Genomic DNA, 25,444 nt, shown 5'->3' with positions numbered 1-25,444 from the left:
ATTCTCTCACTTTGACATACATAATATTAATATTATTGATATTATTGAGCACTTGTGTCAGCTTACATACATACGTATGTACTCCTTAGATAAAACAAATGAGATAGGGTTTTACAGATGAGAAAATTAAGGCCCAAAGAGTTTAAATATTTTGTCCAGCATTACACAGATAGTAACTGATGAGGCTGGGAGTTAAAATCAGGTAGTCCAACTCTAGAGCTGGCACAAGGATTTCCCTTGCTAAGTACTTTTGCAAACATGTATTAGCCCATGTCCATTATCATCTCATCCCACCTAACAGAAGCATCTGCAGAGCTACCTCTGAGCTCTCCTGTCATTCACAAGACAGAGGATCTGGATATCTAACAATGCCTCCCATGCAGACTACCAACACATCTTGTCCAGGTACGCAGCCCTTCATAAATATTTTAACTCCTTCCTGATAGATTTCTTCTTCCCACTAAACATAGCCTTCCCTTTCCTTCCAGCATGATTAGGAAGTCTCTATTAGCTTGCCACTGGTAAGAAAGAGAATTAAGAATACTAATATTTGAAGGATAGCTAGTTTTCACTCTACACCAAAGAGCGTACATAAGTAATTCCTATTAAGCCTAAAGAGGAGAAAATTAATTTGACTTCATAAATGTGAGATCAAATACCTTCAGTCCCTCCAATTCATTTTCCAGTTGCTTAGAATAGTGCTCGCTCTGTTCACGCAATTTCCTGTCTTTTGATGCTTCAGCAGCTACAGCTTCTGTGTGAACTTCCAGCTTTAAAATAAAATGAAAAAAGCAGATTTTATAGTTATAATTGCTTTTCCAACAAAATGCTTTTTCCCCATGGGAATCTACCTTGTAATAGGAAGATAACTCAAATTTTGAAATTCTTATTAAATAATATTACCAAACTAAAAAAACAACTTTTTCCAAAAATTAGAGAATGAAATATATATTATTTCACTAGTCTGAAAAAGTAGCTTTAATCACTACCCCACGGGCACTACAGAATTTGCCTGACTACTAACCTCTTTCTTGGCTCTTTCTGTTCTGCGCAGTTCTTGCCTTAAGCTTTCAACTTTTTGCATCACCAGGTCCACCTCTTCTTCCTTATCTCGGACATGGCGAGCAAGTTTCTGTTTTTGGGTGTGCAATTCTGTTAGCCGCTCATTGATCTCCATGAATTCCTGCATGGCCAGTTTCCTCTGACAGTGTGCGTCTTTCAGCTCTTTGGATTGGTTTTTTAATCGCTCACTAGCCTGGACTAGTTCCTACAGTTTTGTAAAAAGAATATAAGTTACCAATTCTGCAACCTAGGGACCAAATTTGGCCAACAAAGTAGCTATCATGAAGTTAAGAAGGGCCAAAATTATTCAAAATTAGAAGAAAAGAACTACTTTTGAACAGATACTAAGAACATGGTACTCTGTTCATATTCTCAATTCCTTATGCTAACAGGCTAACTGCAAAGGAACAGCTGATTTAACCTTCTAGCACCTCAGTTTCTACAAATAAATAAAGAGTATAAGAATACAAGATATGATGGTCAAAATAAAGATTTTGTGAAATTAATGGATATTTGTGAAATGTAAAAAAAATTATATTGAATGATTACAATTGATTAAAACAAGGGTTGCTCTCGATGTGGAAACTAAACTTTAGGTCCGAAGCAAGGAGAAAAAACTAAAGTCCTGGTTAAAGTGAGAAACTTAGAGGGTGCTAAAGTAGACTCGGGTCAGTAGAACCACCTGTCTCCCAGTAAAAAGGAAATGCAAATATTCTTTGAGGAAAAGAATCTCAAATCTAGCTTTTTGAAGGGCATGCAAACATGAGCTCACAATCATAGATTCCCAAATACCCAAAGAACAAACAATCATAAGCAAACAACAGAAACAATAATAATAAGCCCCAATGGTATTTGGATATTGGAATTATCAGATATAGACATAAAATTTCTTTGTATGAAATGTTTGAAGAAATAAAAGGAAATCATAAAAATGGGAAAATGACAAAAGACTACCAAAAGGGACCAGGCAGATTTATAAAACAACTTTCTGGAATATTTAGAAATGAAAAAAATTTAAGTGTTAAAATTAAAGACATGAATCCACCTATATCCATCAATATAGGAAGCTCTACATTTATGAAGCAAGAAAAATAAAAAGTAACTCAAATCTAGAAACTTTAAAAAAAAAAAATTTTATAACACCAAATCAAAATAAAAGTCCTTAATAGAAATCAGAGGAAAAAAAGACAAATCACCTATTCTCCATCCTCAAGAAAAAAAAAAAGGATAATTAGACTCAGAGCAGACATCTAAGAAGTAACAATAGAAACAATGGAAAATATTTTTAAAGAGATGAGAAAATAATTAAAATTGTATACCCAGAAAAATTACAATCAAGTGTGAGGCTAAAATAATGAAATTCATACAAACAAAAATTGACAGAGCTTACCACAATCAGATCTGCACTAAAGGAACCTCTGAAAACTTATTTCAGGAAAAAGAAAAATGATTTTAGAAGGAAGAGCTAATGAAAGAGAAATGGAAGGCTAAGAAATTAGGAAATACACATACAAATGTAAAGAAACGTATATAATACTGCACTATAAAAATGTCTCAATACAGTAAACAAAAAGGATATAACTAAAATATTGGTCAAAAACAGCACAGAAGTTAGGAAGAGGTAATACAGTTCAAAGTCCTTAAATCGTTTGGGAGGAGTAGTTTAAGATATTAAACAGACTTTGTTCAACGTGCATGATAAAATTCAAGAGTAACTATCAGAAACTGCTAGAATGAGCAGTGAGTAAAACAGGAAAAAGAAAACAAACAAAAACCTCAATTCAAAATCAGGAAAAAATTACAAGGGGTGGAGGGATGCATTTAAAGGGTGACTGGACAAACAATAATGTACAACAAGAATGTCACAATAAAAAAACAATCAGGAAAAAATTTCCCAAGATGAAAAGAATTCTGTAGATTGCACCACAATGTGTACTTTACTGAACTGTACACTTAAATAATGGTTAAGATGGTAAATTTTATGCTATATGTATTTTACTACAATTGAAAAAAAAAGCAAGAAAGAGGACAAAGATAAACAGAGAAAAGCATGACAAACAGAAAGCAAAAAGTAAAGTGGTAGAAACATGTCCATATACAGTAGTAATCAAAATAAATACAAAAGGGCTCCATTCACCAGTTTAAAGACAGTTTGTTAGACCAAACTAAGAAACAAAATCTAGACTTTAATAGAAAAAGCATTATTAAGAATAGAGACTGTCACCATACAATGATAAAATTCAATTCACTAGGAAGAAATGCCATTCTAAACTTTTGTGCACTCCACAAGACAGTCTCAAAATATATTAGAAAGAAATTACTAGAAGTTCATAGAAAAATTGGTGAATACATTACCATAATGAGAAATTTCAATTTCTGAATCATTAATAGATAAACCAGGTAGTTTTAACAAAAAAATAGTGAATATAAAGAAGATTTGAAAAGCTCAATTAATAAACTTCATATATAGAAGTTTGCACCCAATATTGGAAACACACATTCTTCTCAAGCATTTATTGAACATTTAAAATGAAACAGTCTAGGCCATGAAGCCAGTCTTAGTAGATTTCAAAGAACAGATATGACATAGGTCAAGTTCTTTAATATTACCATTAAAATAGAAATCAAAAATAAAAAGGCTGAATTCCATAATAACTTACAGAAAGAAACCATAAAGGATATTAAAATATTTAGAACTAAAAAAAATTAAAAATACAAAAACCAAAAACATTTAGTACATACTAAAACTTGGGGATGCAGTAAAAGGTATACTTAGGGGAAAATTTATAGCCTTAAATACTTATATTACACCTAAAAAAGAGATTGAAATTCACTGGAATTTCACATAAAAGTTAGAGATAGAACAATGCATTAACCTTTCCCCTCAATATGAGAAAATAATAAAGATAAAAGCAAAAATTAATGAAAAAGAAATGTGAGAATAATGAGGATCAACAAAGTCAAAAGCTGGTTCTTTGAGAAAAATAATAAAATGGGCAAACATCTGGTGAAATCAAACAGAGGAATAAGAATAAATGCACAAAGAAATAATATTAAGAAAGAAAAAGAGGTTATCATTACAAATCTAGAAGCATTTAAAAAATAATAAAAGAACAATGAAAAACTTTATGCCGATTAATCTGTTAACTTATGAACAAATTCCTACAAAAATACAATTTATCAAAACTGTTTCTAGAAGAAATAGAATGCCTGAGTAGTCCTATAACAATTAAAGTAAACCAATAGTTAACAAACATTCCCCATCCCCCCAGTGGGGGAGAATCTCCAGGCTCACATGGTTTTACAATCCCAGGTGATTCCTCCAATGTTTCAAGAACAAAACATCCCTCTTATACAAACTCTTCCAGAAAACAGAAAAATAGGCAATGCTACCCAACTCATTCTATGAAACCAGTATAATCTTGGTATTGAAAAAAGACCAGAAAGATAAGAGAAAAAAATTACAAGCCAATCTTATTGATGAAAACAAATAAAAAATCCCAAAAAAAAGACATTAGCCACTCAGTTCCAGTGATGTATAATGTGGCTCAGCATAAACTCTGGAACTAGACTCCTTGTGTTAAAATTTCAGCTCCACCACTTTCTAACTCAATGATCTTGAGCAAGTGTACTTAACTTCTCTGTGTTCAGTCTCATCATTTGTAAAATCAGTATAATAATACCTAAATCACAGGACTCTTATAAAGATTAAATGATCTAATATAAGTAAAGCACTTAAAACAGTGCTACTAGAACAGATGCTACATAAGTGTTACTTATACTATCATATTATTATTTAGGAGATAATACATAGGCAATTTAGGTTTAACCCAGAAATGCAAAAGTGGTTTAACATTGGAAAAAGTCTATAAATGTAATTCACCACACCAACTTATTAAAGGAGAACAATTATGTAATTACATCAACAGACAGTAATAAGTTCCTAGATATTTACTGCAATAGTGTGCAGAAAACTACATTTAATAAATCCAATACCCATTCTTGATAAAAATGATTAGCAAAAGAGGAACAGAAGATAACTTCCTTAACCTGATAAAAAGTATTTACCAAAAACTTACAGAAAACATTATTAGTGGTGAAATATTAAAGGCATTTTCTTTGAAATCACGAATAAGATAGGGATGCCTGCTATCACACTTCTATTCAACATTGCACTGGAGATCCTAGCTAATACAGTAAGACAAGGAGAGAAAGAAAAGTCATAAAAACCAAAAAAGGAAGAAACAAAACTGTCATTAATTGCAGAAAACCTTAAAGAATCTCAAATATATTATTACAATTAATAAGAGTTTAGCAATGTTGTTAGGACAAAATCAGTAAGAAAATATAATTTTTAAAGATACCACTTAAAATGTGAAAAAAATAGTGGAATAATAAATTTAAGGAAAGACAAACAAGACCTATATAAAATTTTATATGGAAAAACATTTTATAAGACTGTAAAGACAGAGAGAGCTATACCATACTTGTGGATAAAAAGACTGTGGGGCTGTCGAGAAAATATTTTTATGTTTTTGTACAGTTAGGCCTTTCTAAGCAAATTTTACTGAAACTTGGGACCTGGGCTAAAAGCAAGCCCTGTACAGTAATTTATGACTAATTTAGATAGTGAGAAAATGCCAGAGATTTAACTCCTGGACATACGTGTTTACATTTCAAGGAGAGGTGGGGAGAGAGATAAGAGCCTGGACCTGGGAGATATCCTCTATAGAGCTGGACTGGAGACTCTGGGCTTATCTTTCCAGTGGAGTGATTTATTTATATTCCAAAGGGTCCTAGATCCTTCTCTTTAGGTTTCCAAGGAGACTCTCAGAAGGGTGGGTGGAGATGGGGGAAGCAGGAAGCATCTGCTCCTCTCCTCTACATAAACACCCTGATTCCCTTTTTCGGGGCTCCTCGTCTATACACAGACTTTATGTGTAGGGCTTTATCCATCCAGTTCTCACTGCGTTGCCCCAGAAGTAAGAATTGGCACACAGAGGAGCCATGTGGTTATTTTTTTGCTGTATGTAAATCATAACAATTTGCTCTGCCCTTAAAATCTGTGTGTGCATTCTGAATAATCTTAACAAACATCGATATTAAGACCGTCAAGACTCAATATCATAATGTCAATTCTCCTGAAACTACTCTATAGATTTAATGCAATTTTAATCAAAATCCCATCACAGTTTTCAAGGAGTAGAGAGTTGAGATACAGACTCATGCATAAATGTAAATTTAATACATGACAAAGGTTACATTGCACATCACTGAGGGAAGGAAGGCCTATTTTGGTAGTAAATGAACGACTGGTTAGCCATATGGGAAAAAGTGAAATTGGATCCTTATCTCACAGGATATACAAAAATAAATTTCTGATGCATTAAAAATTTAAATATGAAAGACCAAACTTAAAAACTTCAAGATAAAAATTTAGGAGAATTATTTTTTACCTCAGATTTCTTACACAAGCCAACCAATGCACTAACCATAAAAATAAAGATTGATAAATTTGACTACATTAAAACTACAAACTTTTGGGCCAGCCCCGTTGCCTAGCGGTTAAGTGCGTACGCTGTGCAGCTGGCGGCCCAGGTTCGGATCCCGGGTGCGCACCGACACACCGCTTCTCCGGCCATGCTGAGGCCGCATCCCACATACAGCAACTAGAAGGATGTGCAACTATAACATACAACTATCTACTGGGGCTTTGGGGGAAAAAAAAGGTGGAGGATTGGCAATAGATGTTAGCTCACAGCCGGTCTTCCTCAGCGAAAAGAGGAGGATTAGCACAGATGTTAGCTCAGGGCTGATCTTCCTCACAAAAAAAAAAAAAAAAAACTAAAAACTTTTGTTAAGCAAAAAATCCCATAAAGAAAGTGAAAAGACAAGCTACTAGCTGGGAGACATCCGTAACATACATAACTGACAAAAAATTAACAGGTCCAGAAATTTTCAAGAATTCTTACAAACCAATATGAAAAAGACAAAGCCCAAAAGAAAAATGTACAAAGGATATTAAGAGGCATTTCACAAAAGAAGAAATATAAGTGATAAATGGACATATGTGAAGATAATCTCATTAGCAGTTAGAGAAATATGAATTATTAAGACCATAATAAAACATTATTTGAGGGCAAAAATATCAATTTAGACTAGGTTGGCCAAAAATAATATATCTAGCAATATGAAGTATTGTTGAATATGAAAACTCCTATATACTACTGCTGGGAGTATAAATTGGAACAATCAGTGGAAAATGATTTGGTATTATCATAAAAAATAGAATATTTGCATTGCTATGACCCAATTATTCTATCCCTGCATGTGTGTGTGTGTATCAGGATATATGTTCAAGAATGTTCAAAGCAGCATCACTTATAGTAGCTATGAATTATAAGCAAGCTAAATGTCTGTAAACAAAAAACTGGATAAATAAATTGTGGGGTGTTCACACAATGGTATAGTATATGGCAACTAAATGAATGACCTACACCTACATGGATAAATCTTAAAAATATAAAGTTGAGTGAAAAAAACAAATTACAAAAGATTGCATATACTACAAAGCTCAAAAACAAGCAACACTAAATAATATATTGTTTAGAGATATATTAATATGTAATAAAAAAAATTTTTAAGTAAGGGAATGATTAACATAAAATTCAGAACAGTAATCACCATTTCAGGGAAGTCAGAAGAAAGGGATAAGAAATGGCCACTCAGGGCTATGCCACAAAATAGGCAGTGTTCTATTTCTTAAGTTAGATGGTGGGTTCTAAGGGTGTTCGTTTTATTATTTGTGTCAAAACTTATACAGTTACATTTATTCTTTTACATACATCAAATGAAAAAAGTTTTAAAAAGAATATCTGCTGCCTGTAAGATATTAAGCAAATCATTTAAAATTCTTTATCAATATAATCTGTTTCTTTTCAGCACTATCCTCTTTTGAAAATAAACTAAAAAGATTTTTAATATTAAAACATTAAAAATTGGCAAAATACATGTTATGATAAATTCAGATATCAGATTCTCATCCTTATTATGTTAACTAAGCTGGACTGAGTAATCCTACCTTTAAATATATAATAGTAACCACTAATATTACTATAATATTATTAAAACAAATAGAACATCTAATTGTTATAAATTACATATATCATTAAATTGGCCATAAATTTAAATAGATCTATACACAAAATTGCTTGAAATTGCATCAAGAAAAAAGTAAAAACATAATAATCTAATTCAATTTAACCTTTATAGCTTTCTCTGTTAGTCTTTTTGATCTTCATCAGCAAAAGGTTGTTTTCTTTTTTTTTCTTGTTTTTTTTTTTTTTGGAGGAAGATTGGCACTGAGCTAACATCTGTTGCCAATCTTCCTCTTTTTGCTTGAGGAAGATTGTCCCTGAGCTGACATTCATGCCCATCTTCCTCTATTTTGTATGTGGGACACCGCCACAGCATGGCGTGATGAGCGGTGTGTAGGTCCATGCCCAGGATCTGAACCCCAGAACCCCGGGTCGCCAAAACAGAGCACAAGAACTTTACTACTACGCCACTGGGCCAGCCTCTATTTGTTTTAATTTTAATTGTCTCCATTTCTTTATTGGCAGCAAGACTTATAAATCTTGCCCAGAAGGACTTTATTCTGTATTATCAATGTATTATATACCACATCACTGAATACAATTTATACTATGCCTAAACCACTCATTTCTTTTTTGCATTGGCTAATATTAATTCCAATATTTTTTTATTTGTTAATGAAAGGCAAAGTACACACAGCATGTGGTTTAAGTAAAGTATTTTTCTCTAGTGCTTGAATATTATTTACTCTATTGGACTGTTACAATGTCTTAGCTATTAATAAATTTTGTTGATGTTTATAATACTGTTTAAGTATCACACAAAGTTCTTAGGAAAATTACTTCAGCTTGTTTGTCCATGCTTTGAAAAACAAACTGACATTTAAAAAAATCACTAAAGCATTAAAATCATAAATCATTATAAAAAATGATAAATCATAAAAAATCACAAATAATTAAATTTTGTATTATAATCTTTCAAGAATGTTCATATCAGCAAGTCATAATGAAAATATGCCTGTATTTTTTTATTTTTCCATAGACACTAAACAGATTTTACCAACCTCTTATTCCTTCATAATATTTTTTTCAATAACACTCACTCTAATCGAGTCCTTTGACTAACTTTGCAAAAGAACAAAAGATCCTGAACTGTAAAGCCAGGAAAATAAAAGTTTCTTCATTACTAGCTATTAATCAAATGACATACACCAAAGTAGTTTTTAAATGTTTAGACCAACTTTTTATAGAAAAAATATACTACATATTATTGTAATTCATTATAAATGCTTTCAGTATACAAATTAAACAAAGTTAAGAATTCAGAAAGGCTTTCACAATCTATCCATATGTTTTTACCTTATTTAAGTCTTCCCTTTCCTGTTGTAATGTTTTGATTTGTTTTTCATAACCCTTGATTTGTCTAAAAGCATCATCTAGTTCTCGCCTCACAGAATTAGCTTCTTCAAGTTGCTGTTCCAAGTGACTTGATTCTAAAAAGAGAAGACAGTATTTCTTTTACTATTTGTATAAAAACAAATGCTTGAAACCAAGGTTTAAAACAACTAAATCTTTTAAAAAATACAGTATTTTGAATTTTGTATTAGGCTTACTGACACCATATACCACTATGATTCATGACAATTAAATGCTTATCATTTCACTGTTATGATGGTGTACAGCTAACGCCAGTGTGAAGATGTGCAAAATTTTTGCACAAAATTTAGGTACAAAAATGCCTTACATGCCTGTTAGGAAAAAGAGACCACATTTCTAAAAACAGTATCTTCAGAACAATTAAAAACTAACCAAAAAAAATGAAACCAAACAAACAAAACACAAGTTCTCCTCTACCATTGGTTAGCATTCCTCTGTTGATGTTAGTCAAATTACTGTAAAATGGTTTTGCTTCTAAAATTGTGATTTCAGATCACCCAGCCTGGTTTCACCAGTGGTGATAGGAAGAATAAACTCCAATTTCTAAAAGTAAATTATCTGAAAACCTCTGATCTAGGTCAGTTCCTCCACTTTTCAAGTGAAGAAACTGAGGTTCAGGAAACTGAATAACTTGCCTAAGGTCACATTGCTACATGAGTTCCAGAGCTAAGACTAGAGCCCAGGAATTCTGGCATCAACCTCTCCAACTTAGAAAGTAATGTTATTAAATAATGTTAACATCAGTTCAGAAGGGTTATTATGAAACAAAATTAAATTATTAATTTTAACATACACTTAAATAAAATTTAATAAATTGATAAGAAAACATTCCTGGCATCAAAAGTAAATTAGCAAATAAAAGAACTGAAGCCAGTGAAAACAGAGAAATCTAAACACGTTCATTGTTAATTCTGTTCTGGATATTCTTGATTCCTTACAACCTTGTTACTCAGAGAGCCATCCCCAGGCAAGCAGCATTAGCATCCTCTCGGAGCTTGTTAGAAATGCAGAACCTCAGGCCCCACCCCACACCTAATGAATCCGACCCTGTATGTTAACAAGACCTGTAGGTGACTCATTTGCAAATTAAAGTGTGGGAACAAACGTGCAAAGTATTGCCCATGGTTGAGTTTGATGCGTTCAGTAAATGAAGCAGTCTTTATAATACGTTAGTCCTACTGAAAAGAGCATTTCATTTGTATAGACAAGTCCTGTAGTCAGTCACTTAAATTCATTAGTGTATCACACACTAACTGGTTCTAGATTTTATAAATAAACAATTTACTGATGTTCAGTGCCCTAAACTTGTAGGTTTATTAAAAGCTTATATATCTTAGGTATTTTGAAAGTATACTTTTATGGATAGCATAGTTTTAACAATTTTTGAAAAAATCTGCAAAGCTGCATTTAACTAGTTTTCACTTTGTCTTAATAGTATAAGTTAATAAGATCATAGGATGTTTAATCTTAAGGATCACAAGGTACTTAGTTTTATATTTAGAAAATTACATTTTATCATTTTGTCAAATTTCAGCATTTCATGTGGGAATTTTTCTGTTTATGCTAACTTCTCTCAAACATTTTTTTTGTGTGTGTGTGAGATCAGCCCTGTGCTAACATCTGCCAATCCTCCTTTTTTTTTGCTGAGGAAGACTGACCCTGGGCTAACATCCTTGCCCATCTTCCTCCATTTTATATGGGACGCCGCCACAGCATGGCTTGCCAAGCAGTGCGTCGGTGCGCACCCGGGATCCGAACCAGTGAACCCCGGGCTGCCGCAGCAGAGCACACACACTTAACCGCTTGTGCCACCGGGCCGGCCCCTCAAACATTTTTTAAGTGATATTTTTCTGTTATTTTAAGTTTTTAACATTTTTAGGATTTCAACAATTTCTAAAGTAGATACCAATTTAGTCTGTTATTTCTAATAATTTGGAGTCAAAACATGTAGTGTGTGACACAGCTGACTTCTGTCATTTTTGGGGCCATTTTAATTAAATTTTATGGTTAAGGTGTATCAATCTAGAGTAGTAATATGGTACATTTAGTGATCCCTTCTGAGAATGCTCACTTTCCTTCTCCTACTTTGAAGAGTTCTTCCCTAGCATGTTAAATTTTTTTGCATATTGAGTCATTCACTTATCATAACTGCTCTTTGTTAGAAACAAAAATGACATCAGTATTCCATAAAATGTCTGCAGTATATAAAGCTTACAGCAAAATGTACTACATGGGATAGGTTCAACAGGCTTAAATGATGTTTTGTTTGATTTCAAAATAGGCTGAATTTCAGTTTTATCCCAGCCATTTCACTTTGGCTGCTTTGCAATGGAGTAGTTAAGTAAATATATGAAATATATGTCATGTTTTCATGTTTCATGTTTCAGACACTTTAAAAATGCCTGAAAAGCTCAAAATATTCATGTAAACAACAACATGTAAATTATGAGAAGTACAAGAGGAAATGGATAAAGAAGTGTTGAAGAAGACAAACTCACCCAATCATTTACAAAATTCTCCAACATGGAGAGAAGTACAGCACTCGTAATTTGAAATACACAGAATTTTGTATTTCCCAAAGATAAAAACCCAAAATCAAGAAAAATCCAGAATGCACTGAACTTCAGCCAACCACTGTAAAATAGCTAAGGCAGAGGAGCCTTTACTTACATACAACAAATAATAAATTCAATTAAAAGTTTTAAAGAAATCCTCAAAGACTATCAAAAATATCTTATGCAACACGATTAGCCATAACATTTAGATAAAAGTTATTAAAAACTAGTTTTAGTGAATAAACAGAAAAAGCATCACTAGGAAAGTGGGTTAGGTCACACCAACTAAATGGTTCTCAGCTCATTGCTGCTAGTAGAATTCTGAAGCTCAATCTGTTAGTAATGAGGATTTAACGATGGCATAATACATAGTAAGTAATTTTCTTTGCACTGTATGGCATATAAGAGAAATATAACATATGGTTTCTCTTGAAGGAGATAATCAAGTTAAGAAGACAAGAGTAACACTCTTTAAATCATAACTAAAGCAGAAAATCAGATGTGAACTGTGCAGCAGGTTACGTGGGTGCTATTATAGGGATTAAGAGAAGGGCAAGGGGGCCACGGTAAAGCACGACTCCAAGTGGAACACTGGTAATTGCAAAGGGGCTAAGACAGGAATCAGCGGAGGCTGGCAGAACAAGAAAAGCATCTCTCTGACCCACTAGAGCACAGTGTCCAAGCTTTCCACTGTGCTCTTATCACTACGCTCTTACTCCTAAAATAATTCATCACTATTCTGAGATGCAGAGTTTTTACTTCTAATCACAATGGGGGAAAACAGGTCCCTCTATTATCACCCCCTCCATTTACTCTCCTTCTCCTTTACTTACGTGATTAGGACTGTGTGTGCGTGCGTGCGTGCGTGTGCGTCTGTGTGTGTGACAGAGAGACAGAGATGGAGAAAAGGACAGAAGGAGAAACGGAAAGAGAATTAGTTTAGGGTTGGAGAGACAGAGACAGTACACGGAGGCACAAACCACCCCTTAAGACAATAAAAGAAAGGAGGTTATAAAGCACATTACAGGTTACAATAAATGTTTTGTTTAGAAAACAAAAAAGCATTCCTTTCTTTTCTCATATAAAAACATTAAATTAGAGTATGAATTTTTATTTTTATTTATTAAAAAAAAATTTTTTTTGTGTGAGGAGGACTAGCCCTGAGCTAACATCCGATGCCAATCCTCCCCTTTTTTCTTGAGGAAGATTGGCCCTGGGCTAACATCAGTGCCCATCTTCCTCCACTTTATATGAGACGCCAACACAGCATGGCTCGACAAGTGGTGCGTCGGTGCGCGCCCGGGATCTGAACTTGCAAACCCCGGGCCGCTGCAGCGGAGCAGGTGCACTTAACCGCTGTGCCACCGGGCCAGGCCCTGAATTTTTATTTTTGTCTGCAGATGGTCAACAAATATGTGCTGAGTGTCTGTCATATGGTACCAGGAAACTTTGTCTTACCCTCTTGGAGTTCAGAATGTGATGAGGAAAGCAGATATTAAAAAGAAATTGTAAATAATTGTAAATTTATTAACTTTTTCTGGGAGTTTAAAAATATTGGAAAACATTGCCACAGGAAAAGAAAAGGTATTAAGACATTAATGGTGGGTATCTGTTTACACAAAGATCTTACTTAAGAAGTCTCTAGAGGAACATTAGATCGAAGGTGATTTGGACACTTTTTTTTTTCCTTAGAGCCAGGGCTAAAGTTGAGGCTACTCATCAGGCAGGTCCTCAGGGGAGCCAGTGTTTTATCTCCAGTGCTTACATCAAAATATTTAAGATTGCTTGGGTGTAATTATGAACGAAACACAGATTTTATCCTCAACTTTACCACTATGCCTCTAGTACCTAGTGTAATTCTTGGTACACAGTAGTAGCTCAATAGATATGTTTATGGATTGAATTAAGAATGAATGAATGTTGCAGGAGGGAATGTAAATGGTAGAACCACTGTGGAAAACAGTATGGCAATTCTTAAAAAAATTAAACACAGATTACTATACAATCCAAGAATCCCACTTCTTGCTATATATCCAAAAGAAAAGAAAGAAAGGACTTGAACAGATATTTGTACTCATGTTCATAGAAGCATTATTCACAATAAACAAAAGATGGAAGCAACCCAAGGGTCCACCAAGGGATGAATGGATAAACAAAATGTTGAATATACATACAGTGGAATACTGTATTAAGGTAGAAGATTCTGACACATGCTACAACATAGATGAACCTTGAAGACACCAGGCTAAGTAAAATAAGTCAGTCACAAAAGGGCAAATATTTTATGATTCCACTTATATGAGGTTCTTTGAAGTCAAATTCAAAGAAACAGAAAGTAGAATGGTGGTTGCCAAGGGCTGGAGGTGGGAAGAATGGAGAGTTACTGTTTAATGGGTAAAGAGTTTCAGTTTGGGATGATAAAAGGTTCTGGAGATGGATGGTGGCGCTGGCTGTACAGCATTGTGAATGCACTTAATGCCACTGAACTGTACACTTAAAAACGGTTAAAATGGTAATTTTTATGTTATGTATATTTTACCACAATAAAAAATACATTAAAAATGAATGAGTGTGGGGCCGGCCCCATGGCTTAGCGGTTAAGTGCGCGTGCTCCACTACTGGTGGCCCGGGTTCAGATCCCGGGCGCGCACTGACGCACCGCTTCTGCGGCCATGCTGAGGCTGCAGCCCACATACAGCAACTAGAAGGATGTGCAACTGTGACATACAACTATCTACTGGGGCTTTGGGGAAAGGGAAAAAGGAGGAGGATTGGCAATAGATGTTAGCTCAGAGCTGGTCTTCCTCAGCAAAAAGAGGAGGATTAGCATGGATGTTAGCTCAGGGCTGATGTTCCTCACAAAAAAATAAATAAATAAAATTTAAAAAAATGAAAGAGTGAATGAAGGATATTGAAGAGGTGGAATGGAATTGAGGGCATCACTGGGACTAGCACATGATCAAGAAAAGAGAGCTTGGGAAAGAAAAATACTAAAAAGGGGGATTTACCCTTTCTCTCAACAGTATTTTCACTAATTCTATTCTACTCCTGGGAAATGATGAGAAAATAATGAGTAAAGAGCAGTCCTATAAGCATTGAATTTAGGGGGAAGGTAGGAATAAAGTAAAGGAAGGAAATTTTAATCCATAGGAGTTTAATGGTAACCAACTTCCCCAGTTAGGGTGACTCCTTCCAGGGACCATTTATTTGAATATAAGAGATGAAAGTGTGTTGGGACTTGCCTGTAAAGACACTATGTAGGAAGACACCTTAGGAACTGGTCTGAGAAGGTTTCCAAGAGTGAGGTTTCATTTAGTCATTCACTCATTCATTCATCAACAAATACTGATTTAGGGTTTTTTATGTCCCAATTACTATGATAAGCACTTGGATATACAATAAATAAAATAGTCAAAGTCACTGTTTTCAAGGAGCATATGGTCGAGTGGTGAAGTAAGGGAAGTAAAGCAATATACAAATAAAAAACATATGTCAGGGGTGAAAAGTTTTATAGAGGAGTAGAAGTTTGCCAAATGAAGAATGTTTCCAGCAAACAAACAAGCAAAAATGAATGAATGAATGAATGAATGAATGAGAGGGGGGCGGGGATGGAGAAAGAGAACAAAAAAACAGCAATAGAATAATGTGAAAAACCTGGAGGTGATTAGGCAAAACTAAAAGTAGTTCACATTATGGCTGCACAACTAATTGGTTGTAAAGGCAATTCTGCCGTAAGAGATAAAATAACTGGTTGATTGACAGTTTTGGTTTCATTTGGTTACAAGTGGTTTTCATTTGGTTATAAATATGCATCCCGGTATTTGGATGAAACTGATACCTCTCTTAATGATGGAAGACATTTTAGTGGAAAAAAAGAAAAAAGTGTGATGCCTAACTAGGAGACGAATCAACACACACAAAAAAAACATATGATACTATGAACGAAACTCTTGGAAGACAAAGTGCTTAGGTAAAAACCCACAAAATAAAATCAATTCTTTGCACATTATTGGCATGAATCTACATACATTTAAATATTCAAATATTTGTATTAAAATATTCTGTATTTTCATTTTTCAGTCTTTTTAATTTTGTAATTCAATTTTCATGTTTCATTAAAAAAAACCATTTGCAACCAAATGAAACCATAATAAAACCAAAATGTCAACTACTTATTTTATCTTTTATGGCAAAATTGCTTCATGGCTCATTAGGTGTGCGGTGAAAATGTTTGTGGCTAAACTGCTTGCGGCAAAGATGCTTGTGACGAAAATACCTAGAACCATGTTGACGCTGTGACGTGATCAGATTTACATTGTAAAAGCTTACTCTGGGGACTTCTGCTTCCAGAAAGACGGAATAGACATATTTTCCCTTCTTCCCATTAAGTACAACTAAAACCCCTGGATATTATACATAAAACACACATAAGACGACTAAAATTTGGAGAAAAACGAGGACTGGCTAAGGACAATGAAACCTGACACAGTGGTGTCAGAACATTGGAACAACACAGTGGTAGGTTCCATGGGTTTTCTATTTGGTTCATATCACCCAGACTTAAAGCTGAAGAAGCCAGCAAGCCAGAAACGCCAATAAGGGCAGAGAATAAAAGCCCAACAAAAACCTATTCTTTCTAGCCAAAGGACCAGGAAAGGGGCAAACTAGCAAGACAGAAAACTTAGAAAATAACTATTCTACTCAAGTTAAACCCCACAGAAAAAACCTGGGGCCCAATCTCACCTGTGTCAGCAAAGGACAAGAAGGGAGCTAGATTGCTAATCACATGAAGCTATAACGAAGTACTCAAACACACCATGAGGGTAGTCAGAGAAGGACTGGAAGGGGACCAGGATGTTCAACCCCACCGGCTGGTACCAAGCCCCTTCCCACAAGCAGTGTCAGTGGAGACCATGTGGGGCACAGGGACTTCCACCTCCAACCCAGCAGTAATGAGGATCTCCACCTTCTCCCCACTGGGGTGGTGTCAGAAGAGAATAAGAACTTTCACCATTGCCCAGCAGTAATAAGGTGACCCCTGCCAGTGTCACTGGAAACCAGGTTTGGGGGTGGGGGGTGTTGGAACTCCCAACCCCTTCCAGGAGTAATGTGGAGCCCTTCTTTAGGTGTCAAGGGAGGCTAAGTGGGGAAGCTGGACTTCTACCTCAACCTGGCAGTAAGGAGACAACAATCTCCTTTCTACTGCTAGAGTGGTGTCAAGAAAAGTCAACTAAAATGGAAGGTTTAAATAGGATCCAGAGTCATTAACCAAAAATCACTCACCCTACCAAGAACCAGAAAAATCTCAACTTGAAAGAGTAAAGAAAATCGATACTGACAACAAAATAAGAGAGATGTTAGAATTATCTGACAAGTCATTAAAACAGCTATGATAAAAATGGTTCAATGAGCAATTATAAACATATTTGAAACAAATAAACAAACAGAAGACCCAAGCAAAGATACAGAAAGTTCCAGCAAAGAAACAGAAGATTAAAGAAGAACAAAGTGGAAATTTTAGAAATTAATAAAAATCTTGGGAGCCGGCCCGGTGGTGCAATGGGTTAAGTGCACACGCTCCATTGCAGCAGCCCAGGGTTCACTGGTTTGGATCCCGGGCACACACGGACGCACCGCTTGGCAAGCCATGCGGTGGCGGCATCCCATATAAAGTGGAGGAAGATGGGCACGGGTGTTAGCCCAGGGCCAGTCTTCCTCAGCAAAAAAAGAAGAGGATTGGCAGATGTCAGCACAGGGCTGATCTTCTTCACCAAAAAAAAAAAAATCTCCACAGACGGATTCAGCAGCACAAAGGAGGGATCAGAGGAAAGAATCAGTGAATTGGAAGATACAACAGCAGAAATTAACCAATCTGAACAACAAAGAAAAAATAGAATGAAAACAAAAATAAACAGAGCCTTGGGGATTTGTGGGATGATAACAAAAGATCTAACATCCATGTCTTCAGAGTCCCAGAAGGAGAAGAGAAAGTAGGCAGGTGTGTAAAAGCACCCAAAGAAATAAGGTCTAAAAACTGCCCCAAGAGACAAATCTACAGATTCAAGAAGATGAACAAATCTCAAATAGAATAAATCCCCAAAAAATCCATGCCAAAACACACCATTAAACATCAGAAAACTAAAAACTCTGCAAGCAGTCAGAGAAAAACAACACCTTATATAAAGAAGAAAAATACTCAGAATGACAGTGAATTTCTCCTCTGAAACCATGGAGTCCTAAAGGAAGTGATACAATATTTTTCAGATGCTAGAACAAAAGAACTATCAACCCAGGATCCTATGCCCAGCAAAAATGTTCTTTAGGAATGAAGGGAAAATTAAGACATTCTTAGATGAAGAAAAACTAAGAGAGAATTAGTTGGTAGCAGGCTTATCTTTAAAAATGGCTAAAAGAAGTGCTCTGAACAGAAAACAACCAACAAAGCAAGGAACTCAGCAATATCAGGAAGGAAAAAAGAGTGTGCTAAGTAAAAATATAGGTAAATATAATAGGATTTTTTTCTCCACTTCAGTTTTCTAAGATATATTTCATGGTTGAAGGAAACATTATAACCTTGTCTGATTTGCTTCTAAAACATATGAAGAGGAAATATTTAAAACAATTATATAATTAACAGGGAAAATAAACAGTTATTATCAACATAAAATAGACTGTTACTATAAGATATTTTATGTAAGCTTCATGGCAACCACAAAGCAAAAACCTACAGCAGATACACAAAATACAAAGAGAAGGGAATCAAAGCTCACCACTACAGAAAATCATCAATTTGCAAACAAAGTCAGTAAAAGAGAAAGAAAAAACAAAAGAACTACAAAACAGCCAGAAGAACAATAAGATGAGATTAGTAAATCCTTATCTATCAATAATTACTTTAAATATAAATGGATTAAATTCTCCAATAAAAAGACCTAGAGTGACTGGATCGATTAAAAAACAAGACCCAACTACAAGCTGCCTACAAGACTTACTTCAGCCTTAAGGACATATAGGCTCAAAATGAAGGGAAAGAAAAAGTGGAAACCAAAAGGGAACAAGGGTAGCTATACTTATATTAGACAAAGTAGACATTAAGCCCAAAATAGTAACAAGAAACAAAAAGGTTATTATATAATAATAAAGGGGTCAATTCATCAAGAGGATATAACAACTGTTAATACATATGCACCCAACATTGTAGCATCTAAATATATTAAGCAAATACAACAGATATGAAGGGAGAAACAGACAACAATACAATAATAGTAGGGGACTTCAATACCCTACTTTCAACAATAGATACATCATCTAGACAGAAAATTGATAAGGAAATATTTGCTGTGAACTATGCTTTAGACCAAATTAATCTAACAGCCGTATACAGAACATTCCATCCAACAGCAGACTATACATTCTTCTCAAACACACCTGAAATGTTCTCCAGGATACATCAAAAGTTAGGTTACAAAACAAACCTTAACAAATTTAGTAAGACTGAAATCATACTAAGGATCTTTTCCAACCACAAAGGTATGACACTAAAAGAGGAAACTGGAAAATTCACAAAAATCTGGAAATTAAACAAAGCACTCGTGAACAACCAATGGGTCAATAAGAAATTAAAAGAGAAATCAAAAAATATCTTGAAACAAATAAAAATGGAAACACAATATACCAAAACTTATGGAATACAGCAAAAGCAGTTCTAAGAAGGAAGTTCATGGTGATAAACGCCTACATTAAAAAAAAAAAGAAAGATCTCAAACACCTAACATTACACCTCGAGCAACTGGAAAAAGAACAAACTAAGCCCAAAGGTAGCAGAAGGAGGGAATTAACAAAGATCAGTACAGAAATAAATGAACTAGAGACCAGAAAAACAATAGAAAGGATCACTGAAACTAAGAGCTGATTCTTCAAAAGGATAATCAAAATTGACAAACTTTTAGCCAGGCTACAAAAAAAGAGAGAAGATTCATATAAATAAAGTTAGAAATTAAAGAGGAGACATTACAACTGACACCATAGAAATACAAAGATCATAAGAGACTACTATGAACAATTATATGCCAGCAAATTGGATAACCTAGAAGAAATGGACAAATTTCTAGAAACATACAACAATCAAGACTGAATCATGAAGAAATAGAAAAATCTGAACAGATCAATAACGAGTAAGGATACTGAATCAGTACTCAAACCTCCCAACAAAGAAAAGCCTTGGACCTGATGGCTTTACTGGTGAATTCTACCAAATATTTAAAAAAAGAATTAATACCAATCCTTCTTAAACTCTTCCAAAAAATGCAAGAGAAGGGAATACTTCCAAACTCATTTTACAAGGCCAGCATTACACTGATACCACAGCCACACAAGGGACACCAAAAGCAAAAATAAAAAAATAGGACTTCATCAAACTGAAAAGCTTCTGGACAGCAAAAGAAATCATCAACAAAATAAAAAGGCAACCCAGGAATCAGAGAAAATATTTGCAGATCATATATCTAATAAGGGGTTAATGTAAAAAATATATAAAGAACTCATAAAACTCAATGGTGGAAAAAACAAACAATCCGATTAAAAAATGAGCAGAGGATGTGAATAAACATTTTTCCAAAGCAGACATACAGATGGCCAACATGAACGGTACATGAAAAGGTGTTCAACATCATTAATTATCAGGGAAATGCAAATCAAAACCACAATGAGGCATCACCTCACACCTGTTAGAATAGAATAGAATGACACCTGCTGTCATCCAAAAGACAAGAAATAACAAGTGTTGGATGTGGAGAAAAAGGAACCCTTGTGCACTGCTGGTGGGAATGAAATTGGTGCAGCCACTATGGAAAACAGTATGGAGGTTCCTCAAAAAATTAAAAATAGAACTACCATATGATCCAGCAATTCCACTTCTGGGTATTTACCCGAAAGAAACAAAAATACTAACTTGAAAAGATATCTGCACTCCCATGTTCACTGTAGCATTATCTACAACGGCCAAGACATGCAAACAACCTAAGTGTCCATCAAGGGATGAACGGATAAAGAAAATGTGGGGTATATATACAATTGAATATTATTCAGCCATAAAAATAAAGGAAATCTTGCCATTTGTGACAATATAAATGGACCTTGAGCACATTATGCTAAGTAAAATAAGTCAGAGAAAAATAAATACCATGTGATCTCACTTAGATGTGGAATCTAAAAAAAAAAAACCTAAACTCATAGATATAGAGAACAGATTGGTGGTTGAAAAAGGCGAGGGGTCCAAGGTAGGTTAAAGAGGGGGAATGGTGGTCAAAAGCTACAAACTTTCAGTTATACAATAAATATGTCCTGGGGATGTAATGTACAGCATGGTGACTATAGTTAATAATACTGAATTGTATGTCTGAAAGTGGTTAAAAAAGTAGCTCTTAAAAGCTGTTATCACAAGAAAAAAACTGTACTATGTGTGGTGATGGGTGTTAACTAGGCTTACTATGGTGATCATTTCACAGATTAGGTATGCAAATATCAAATCATTATGTTGCACACCTGAAACTATTAATGTTACATGTCAATTATATCTCAATAAAAAAAAAAAAACAAAGGGAGTACAAAAGAAAAAAGAAAACCAAAGACTAATGTCCCTCATGTATATAGAATAGAATTCAGTAATATATAGAAATAATTATACACCATGACCAGGGATGTACATATTCCAGGGATGTAAGGCTGGTTCAATATTTCAAAATCAACCAGTCTAATCCACCATACTAACAAGCTAACAAAGAAAAAAAAATCATATGTTCACATTAATCACTACAGAAAAAAATATTTGACAAAATTCAAAACCCATTCATGATAAAAAAAACACCTTAGAAATATAGGAATGAGGGGAATTTCTAACTAGATAAAGAGCATCTATAAAAAAGCTACAGCTAATATTACACTTAATGGTGAGCGACGGAACGCTTTCCCCCTGAGATTGGGAACAAAGCCAGGATGTCCATCTCACCACTCTTCTTCAGCAGAGTGCTGCAAGTTCCAGCCAGAGCAGTCAGAGAAGACAAGGACATAAAGCACACAGATCAGAAAGGCTGAACTGAAACTCTTCTTATTAGCAGATGCATGATGGCCACCACAGAAAATCCCAAGCAATCTATATTTAAAAACTCCTCCCAGAATTCCTAAGTGAGATAGTCTCAGGAATAAGTTTTCCAAATCCACATGACCTCTTGGAAGACAAATTACTGCCCATCCTCGCTGGTCTTGTGTTTTACTGCTTTTTTTAGTGTCAGAGAACTCGAACACATTCAGTGCCACTGATGATGTTTTATTGTTGATATGAAAGCAAAGTAAATGATTCTGCTTACCATATGCGCAATCTAACTTATTTGTAGAAAGATAAAGCTACAGAAATTTGACAATAGATATTTCTTAGGAAGAGAGCCACTTAAAAAAATAGAACAGCATAAATTACGCTCAAATTTAAAATCTCCATGTGTATTTATATAAGCAAAGTATTAATAAGGCATTTTAAAAAATCCTTTTCATAAAAGACATGGTATCAGATTCTTTTTTTTCCTCCTTTTCCTTATTTTGGCCTAAAACTGCATTTCTGGAGAGGCTTGACCATCCTAGCTAAAATAGTACCTTCTCCTCTTCTCTACCCCTATACTTAGATCATGTAATGCCTCTCAACTCCGTAAAAAGTTCACATTTCACTCACAGAAAAAACCAAACACCTTCAAAGACTCTACTGATCAGGCAACAGCCCCCTCCATCCCTCTCCCTCTCTAACCTCATCTCCTTCCATTCTCCTCGCTTGCTCACTCTGCTCCAGCCATGCCGTCCTCTGTGTTTTATTTGAACTCACACGGCACACTTTGACATTAGGGCCTTTGTGCTGGCTTGTCCTCCTGCTTGGAACATGTGTTTCCCATGTAACTATACGGCTAAGCCCGTTACCTTCTTCAAGTTTTTGCTCATGTGTCACCTTCTCAATGAGGCTGACATCTGGACCACCCTACTTAAAACCATAAAACTCCCCATCTTGCACTTCTGACCCATTCTCCTTATTCTGTTTTATTACCGTCTAACATAGTGCATTATTTAGAAAGTTATATAGTTATTGTTTTATGTGTCTTGTTTGCCCTCCATCCTAGCAAAGACAAGGACTTTTGTCATTTTGTTTAGCCCTGCATACCAAGAGCCTAAAACAACACCTGGTACATAGTCAGTTCTCAATAAATATTCACTGAATGAATGGAATAAATGAAAGAATGGATACAATAGGCATATCAACAGTTGTCAAAATTAATTCTAATTAATCTCAGCAATGCACTGAAAAATGAATTGTTACAAAGAAAATAAATTTTCACATACCTTGATGTCTGTATACATGTAATTCCCTTGTCTACACTTTCCTTCTTCCTCTCTCCTAACACTCTTTCCCCTACTCATATACGCTTTGCCAAACAAATTCCAACTAAATATCCCCAACTAATAAGTCTTCCAAAAAAGTCATCTTTGTTAACTTAAATCTGGGTACATGCTCCTCCTACATTCTCTCCATGTACCTATGTTTATTTTTCTTACAGTCTTTTCACGTGCATTGCAAAAACTATTTGTTTATCTTTTTCCTAGACCAAAGTGTGAGGTCCTTGAGAGCAGAAACCATTCTTACTTGCTTTTCACTCCCTGGCACATAGCTCACATCACATAACACAGGACAGGTACTCAATAAATGTTTTTGTGTGTGAATAAAACATTTTTTAAAAAATCTACTAAACTGAATTAATAGTAAATCACAGAAATTTACCTCTTACTTGTTTCCTTAGTTTTTCAATTTCTTCTTTTAAGTTTTTTATTTCTAAATCTTTGCTTGCTGTTAGTGGACCATCAGCAGTTGAATACTGCAGAGCCTGGACAGTCTGTGTTGACTCTAAAAAAAACAATAAAAGAAAGAATGAGACATATGGCCATACTTTATAAATTTTTTAAACTAATAGCAATATATTTCTTTCTAGAGAAATCCTTATATAATTCTACTGATCACCCAAATACTGATCACCAGATATAATTCTAATTACCCATTGACAAAAGGCATGTAAACACATTAAAATTAAATCACAAAACTTCATTGCATATGTCTTTAAAATTATAATACATGTAGGAAAGAATCTATCTTCTAATATGTGAGCTTTTTAGTTTTAAACACTTTATCAGTGAGTCAACCATTCAGCCCCCTTTCATCCCAGCAGGGACTATGATCATGTGTTAACCCAACAACGTCCTACGTCAGACAGGACGTATGTATGACAAACTGAGTGTGGTGTATGAAGGGAGGTCTAGAGGTGCTAATATATAATAATGCAGAAGGGGTGGCCTTCCAAATTTTGTGCATGGAAGTTGAGGTCCACCTATGGATGACTTTGGCTCATCAACTTAATTAAAATAGAGATTATTAATTTATCTTGTGGTTCTAATCAGAAGATGCAAGGTATAGAAGAAACATTAACTCTATTGAGGCTTATTCCTAGGTATCATCAAAATTTATGGAAAAAAAGAAAACTTGAAAACCATGTTATGCCACAAGTGAAACCACCCTTGTCCTAAAATAGTTATTCCGCTATCTTATGGAGGGTTCCCAAATAGTGAGTCTTTACCTCACCATAATTTTTTGTTAGTACAAATCACTACTGATTGCACTAAATTACTTACATGGTTTATATATTGCTGTATATAACTTATATTATTACTTATATAACATATTATTACTTAAATATACTATTTATATTACTTAAACTCCAAAGGACTGTGACCTTTAGAGGATGGAGATATTCTAATTCATCTTCACCAACTATACAGAAAATAGCATCATGATCTTCGTATGCACGGTGGTCAATAAATATTTGTTAATTTGAATTAAAGGTGTAAGATATACCATATTGTGCATCTAATCATGATCTTCTGCATCCAATAAGTATTTCTTACACATTTCTTTTTCTTTGGATTCAAAACATGCTAAAAATGGTGTTTTCTGTATTTACTATTTTTAAAAGAACAGCGTCTGTTTGTTTATTTAAAAGTCATCTAAGTTGGGAGTTGAAAATGGGGAGATATAAAAATACCCAATGGACATTAGCAGGAGCTATTTTTCCCCGTCCGCCCCATGTACTGCAGGGTATGGAGATGGGGTAGGTATCCTTCCTCCTCTTTGTCATCTCTGTCCTCCCTATAAATCCCAGGTCTGCTAAAATGCCCATTACCTGTTTATTGTAATTACCCACTATCTTTCCTGTC

General features: G+C 34.7%; 1 protein-coding gene across 7 annotated transcripts in view; it reads right to left on the bottom strand.

The window, feature by feature from the left end:
* The window catches only part of CDC42BPA (CDC42 binding protein kinase alpha), a 310,403-nt gene that overhangs the window by 115,853 nt on the left and 169,106 nt on the right, over positions 1 to 25,444 (bottom strand). For 5 of the 7 annotated variants that reach the window (XM_058533588.1, XM_058533583.1, XM_058533582.1 and 2 more), the window contains exons 11-14: positions 23,961 to 24,083; positions 9,516 to 9,649; positions 1,025 to 1,267; positions 660 to 770 (exon numbers count right to left, since the gene is read on the bottom strand). In XM_058533588.1, coding sequence (XP_058389571.1) covers positions 660 to 770; positions 1,025 to 1,267; positions 9,516 to 9,649; positions 23,961 to 24,083 — 611 coding nt within the window. The remainder of the gene's footprint in view (positions 1 to 659; positions 771 to 1,024; positions 1,268 to 9,515; positions 9,650 to 23,960; positions 24,084 to 25,444) is intronic. The other 2 variants (XM_058533586.1, XM_058533587.1) reach the window with 1 other exon arrangement.

Source organism: Diceros bicornis, chromosome 38 (assembly GCF_020826845.1).
Source record: "Diceros bicornis minor isolate mBicDic1 chromosome 38, mDicBic1.mat.cur, whole genome shotgun sequence".
Classification (NCBI taxonomy): domain Eukaryota; kingdom Metazoa; phylum Chordata; class Mammalia; order Perissodactyla; family Rhinocerotidae; genus Diceros; species Diceros bicornis.
This window is presented reverse-complemented; position numbering and strand designations above follow the sequence as displayed.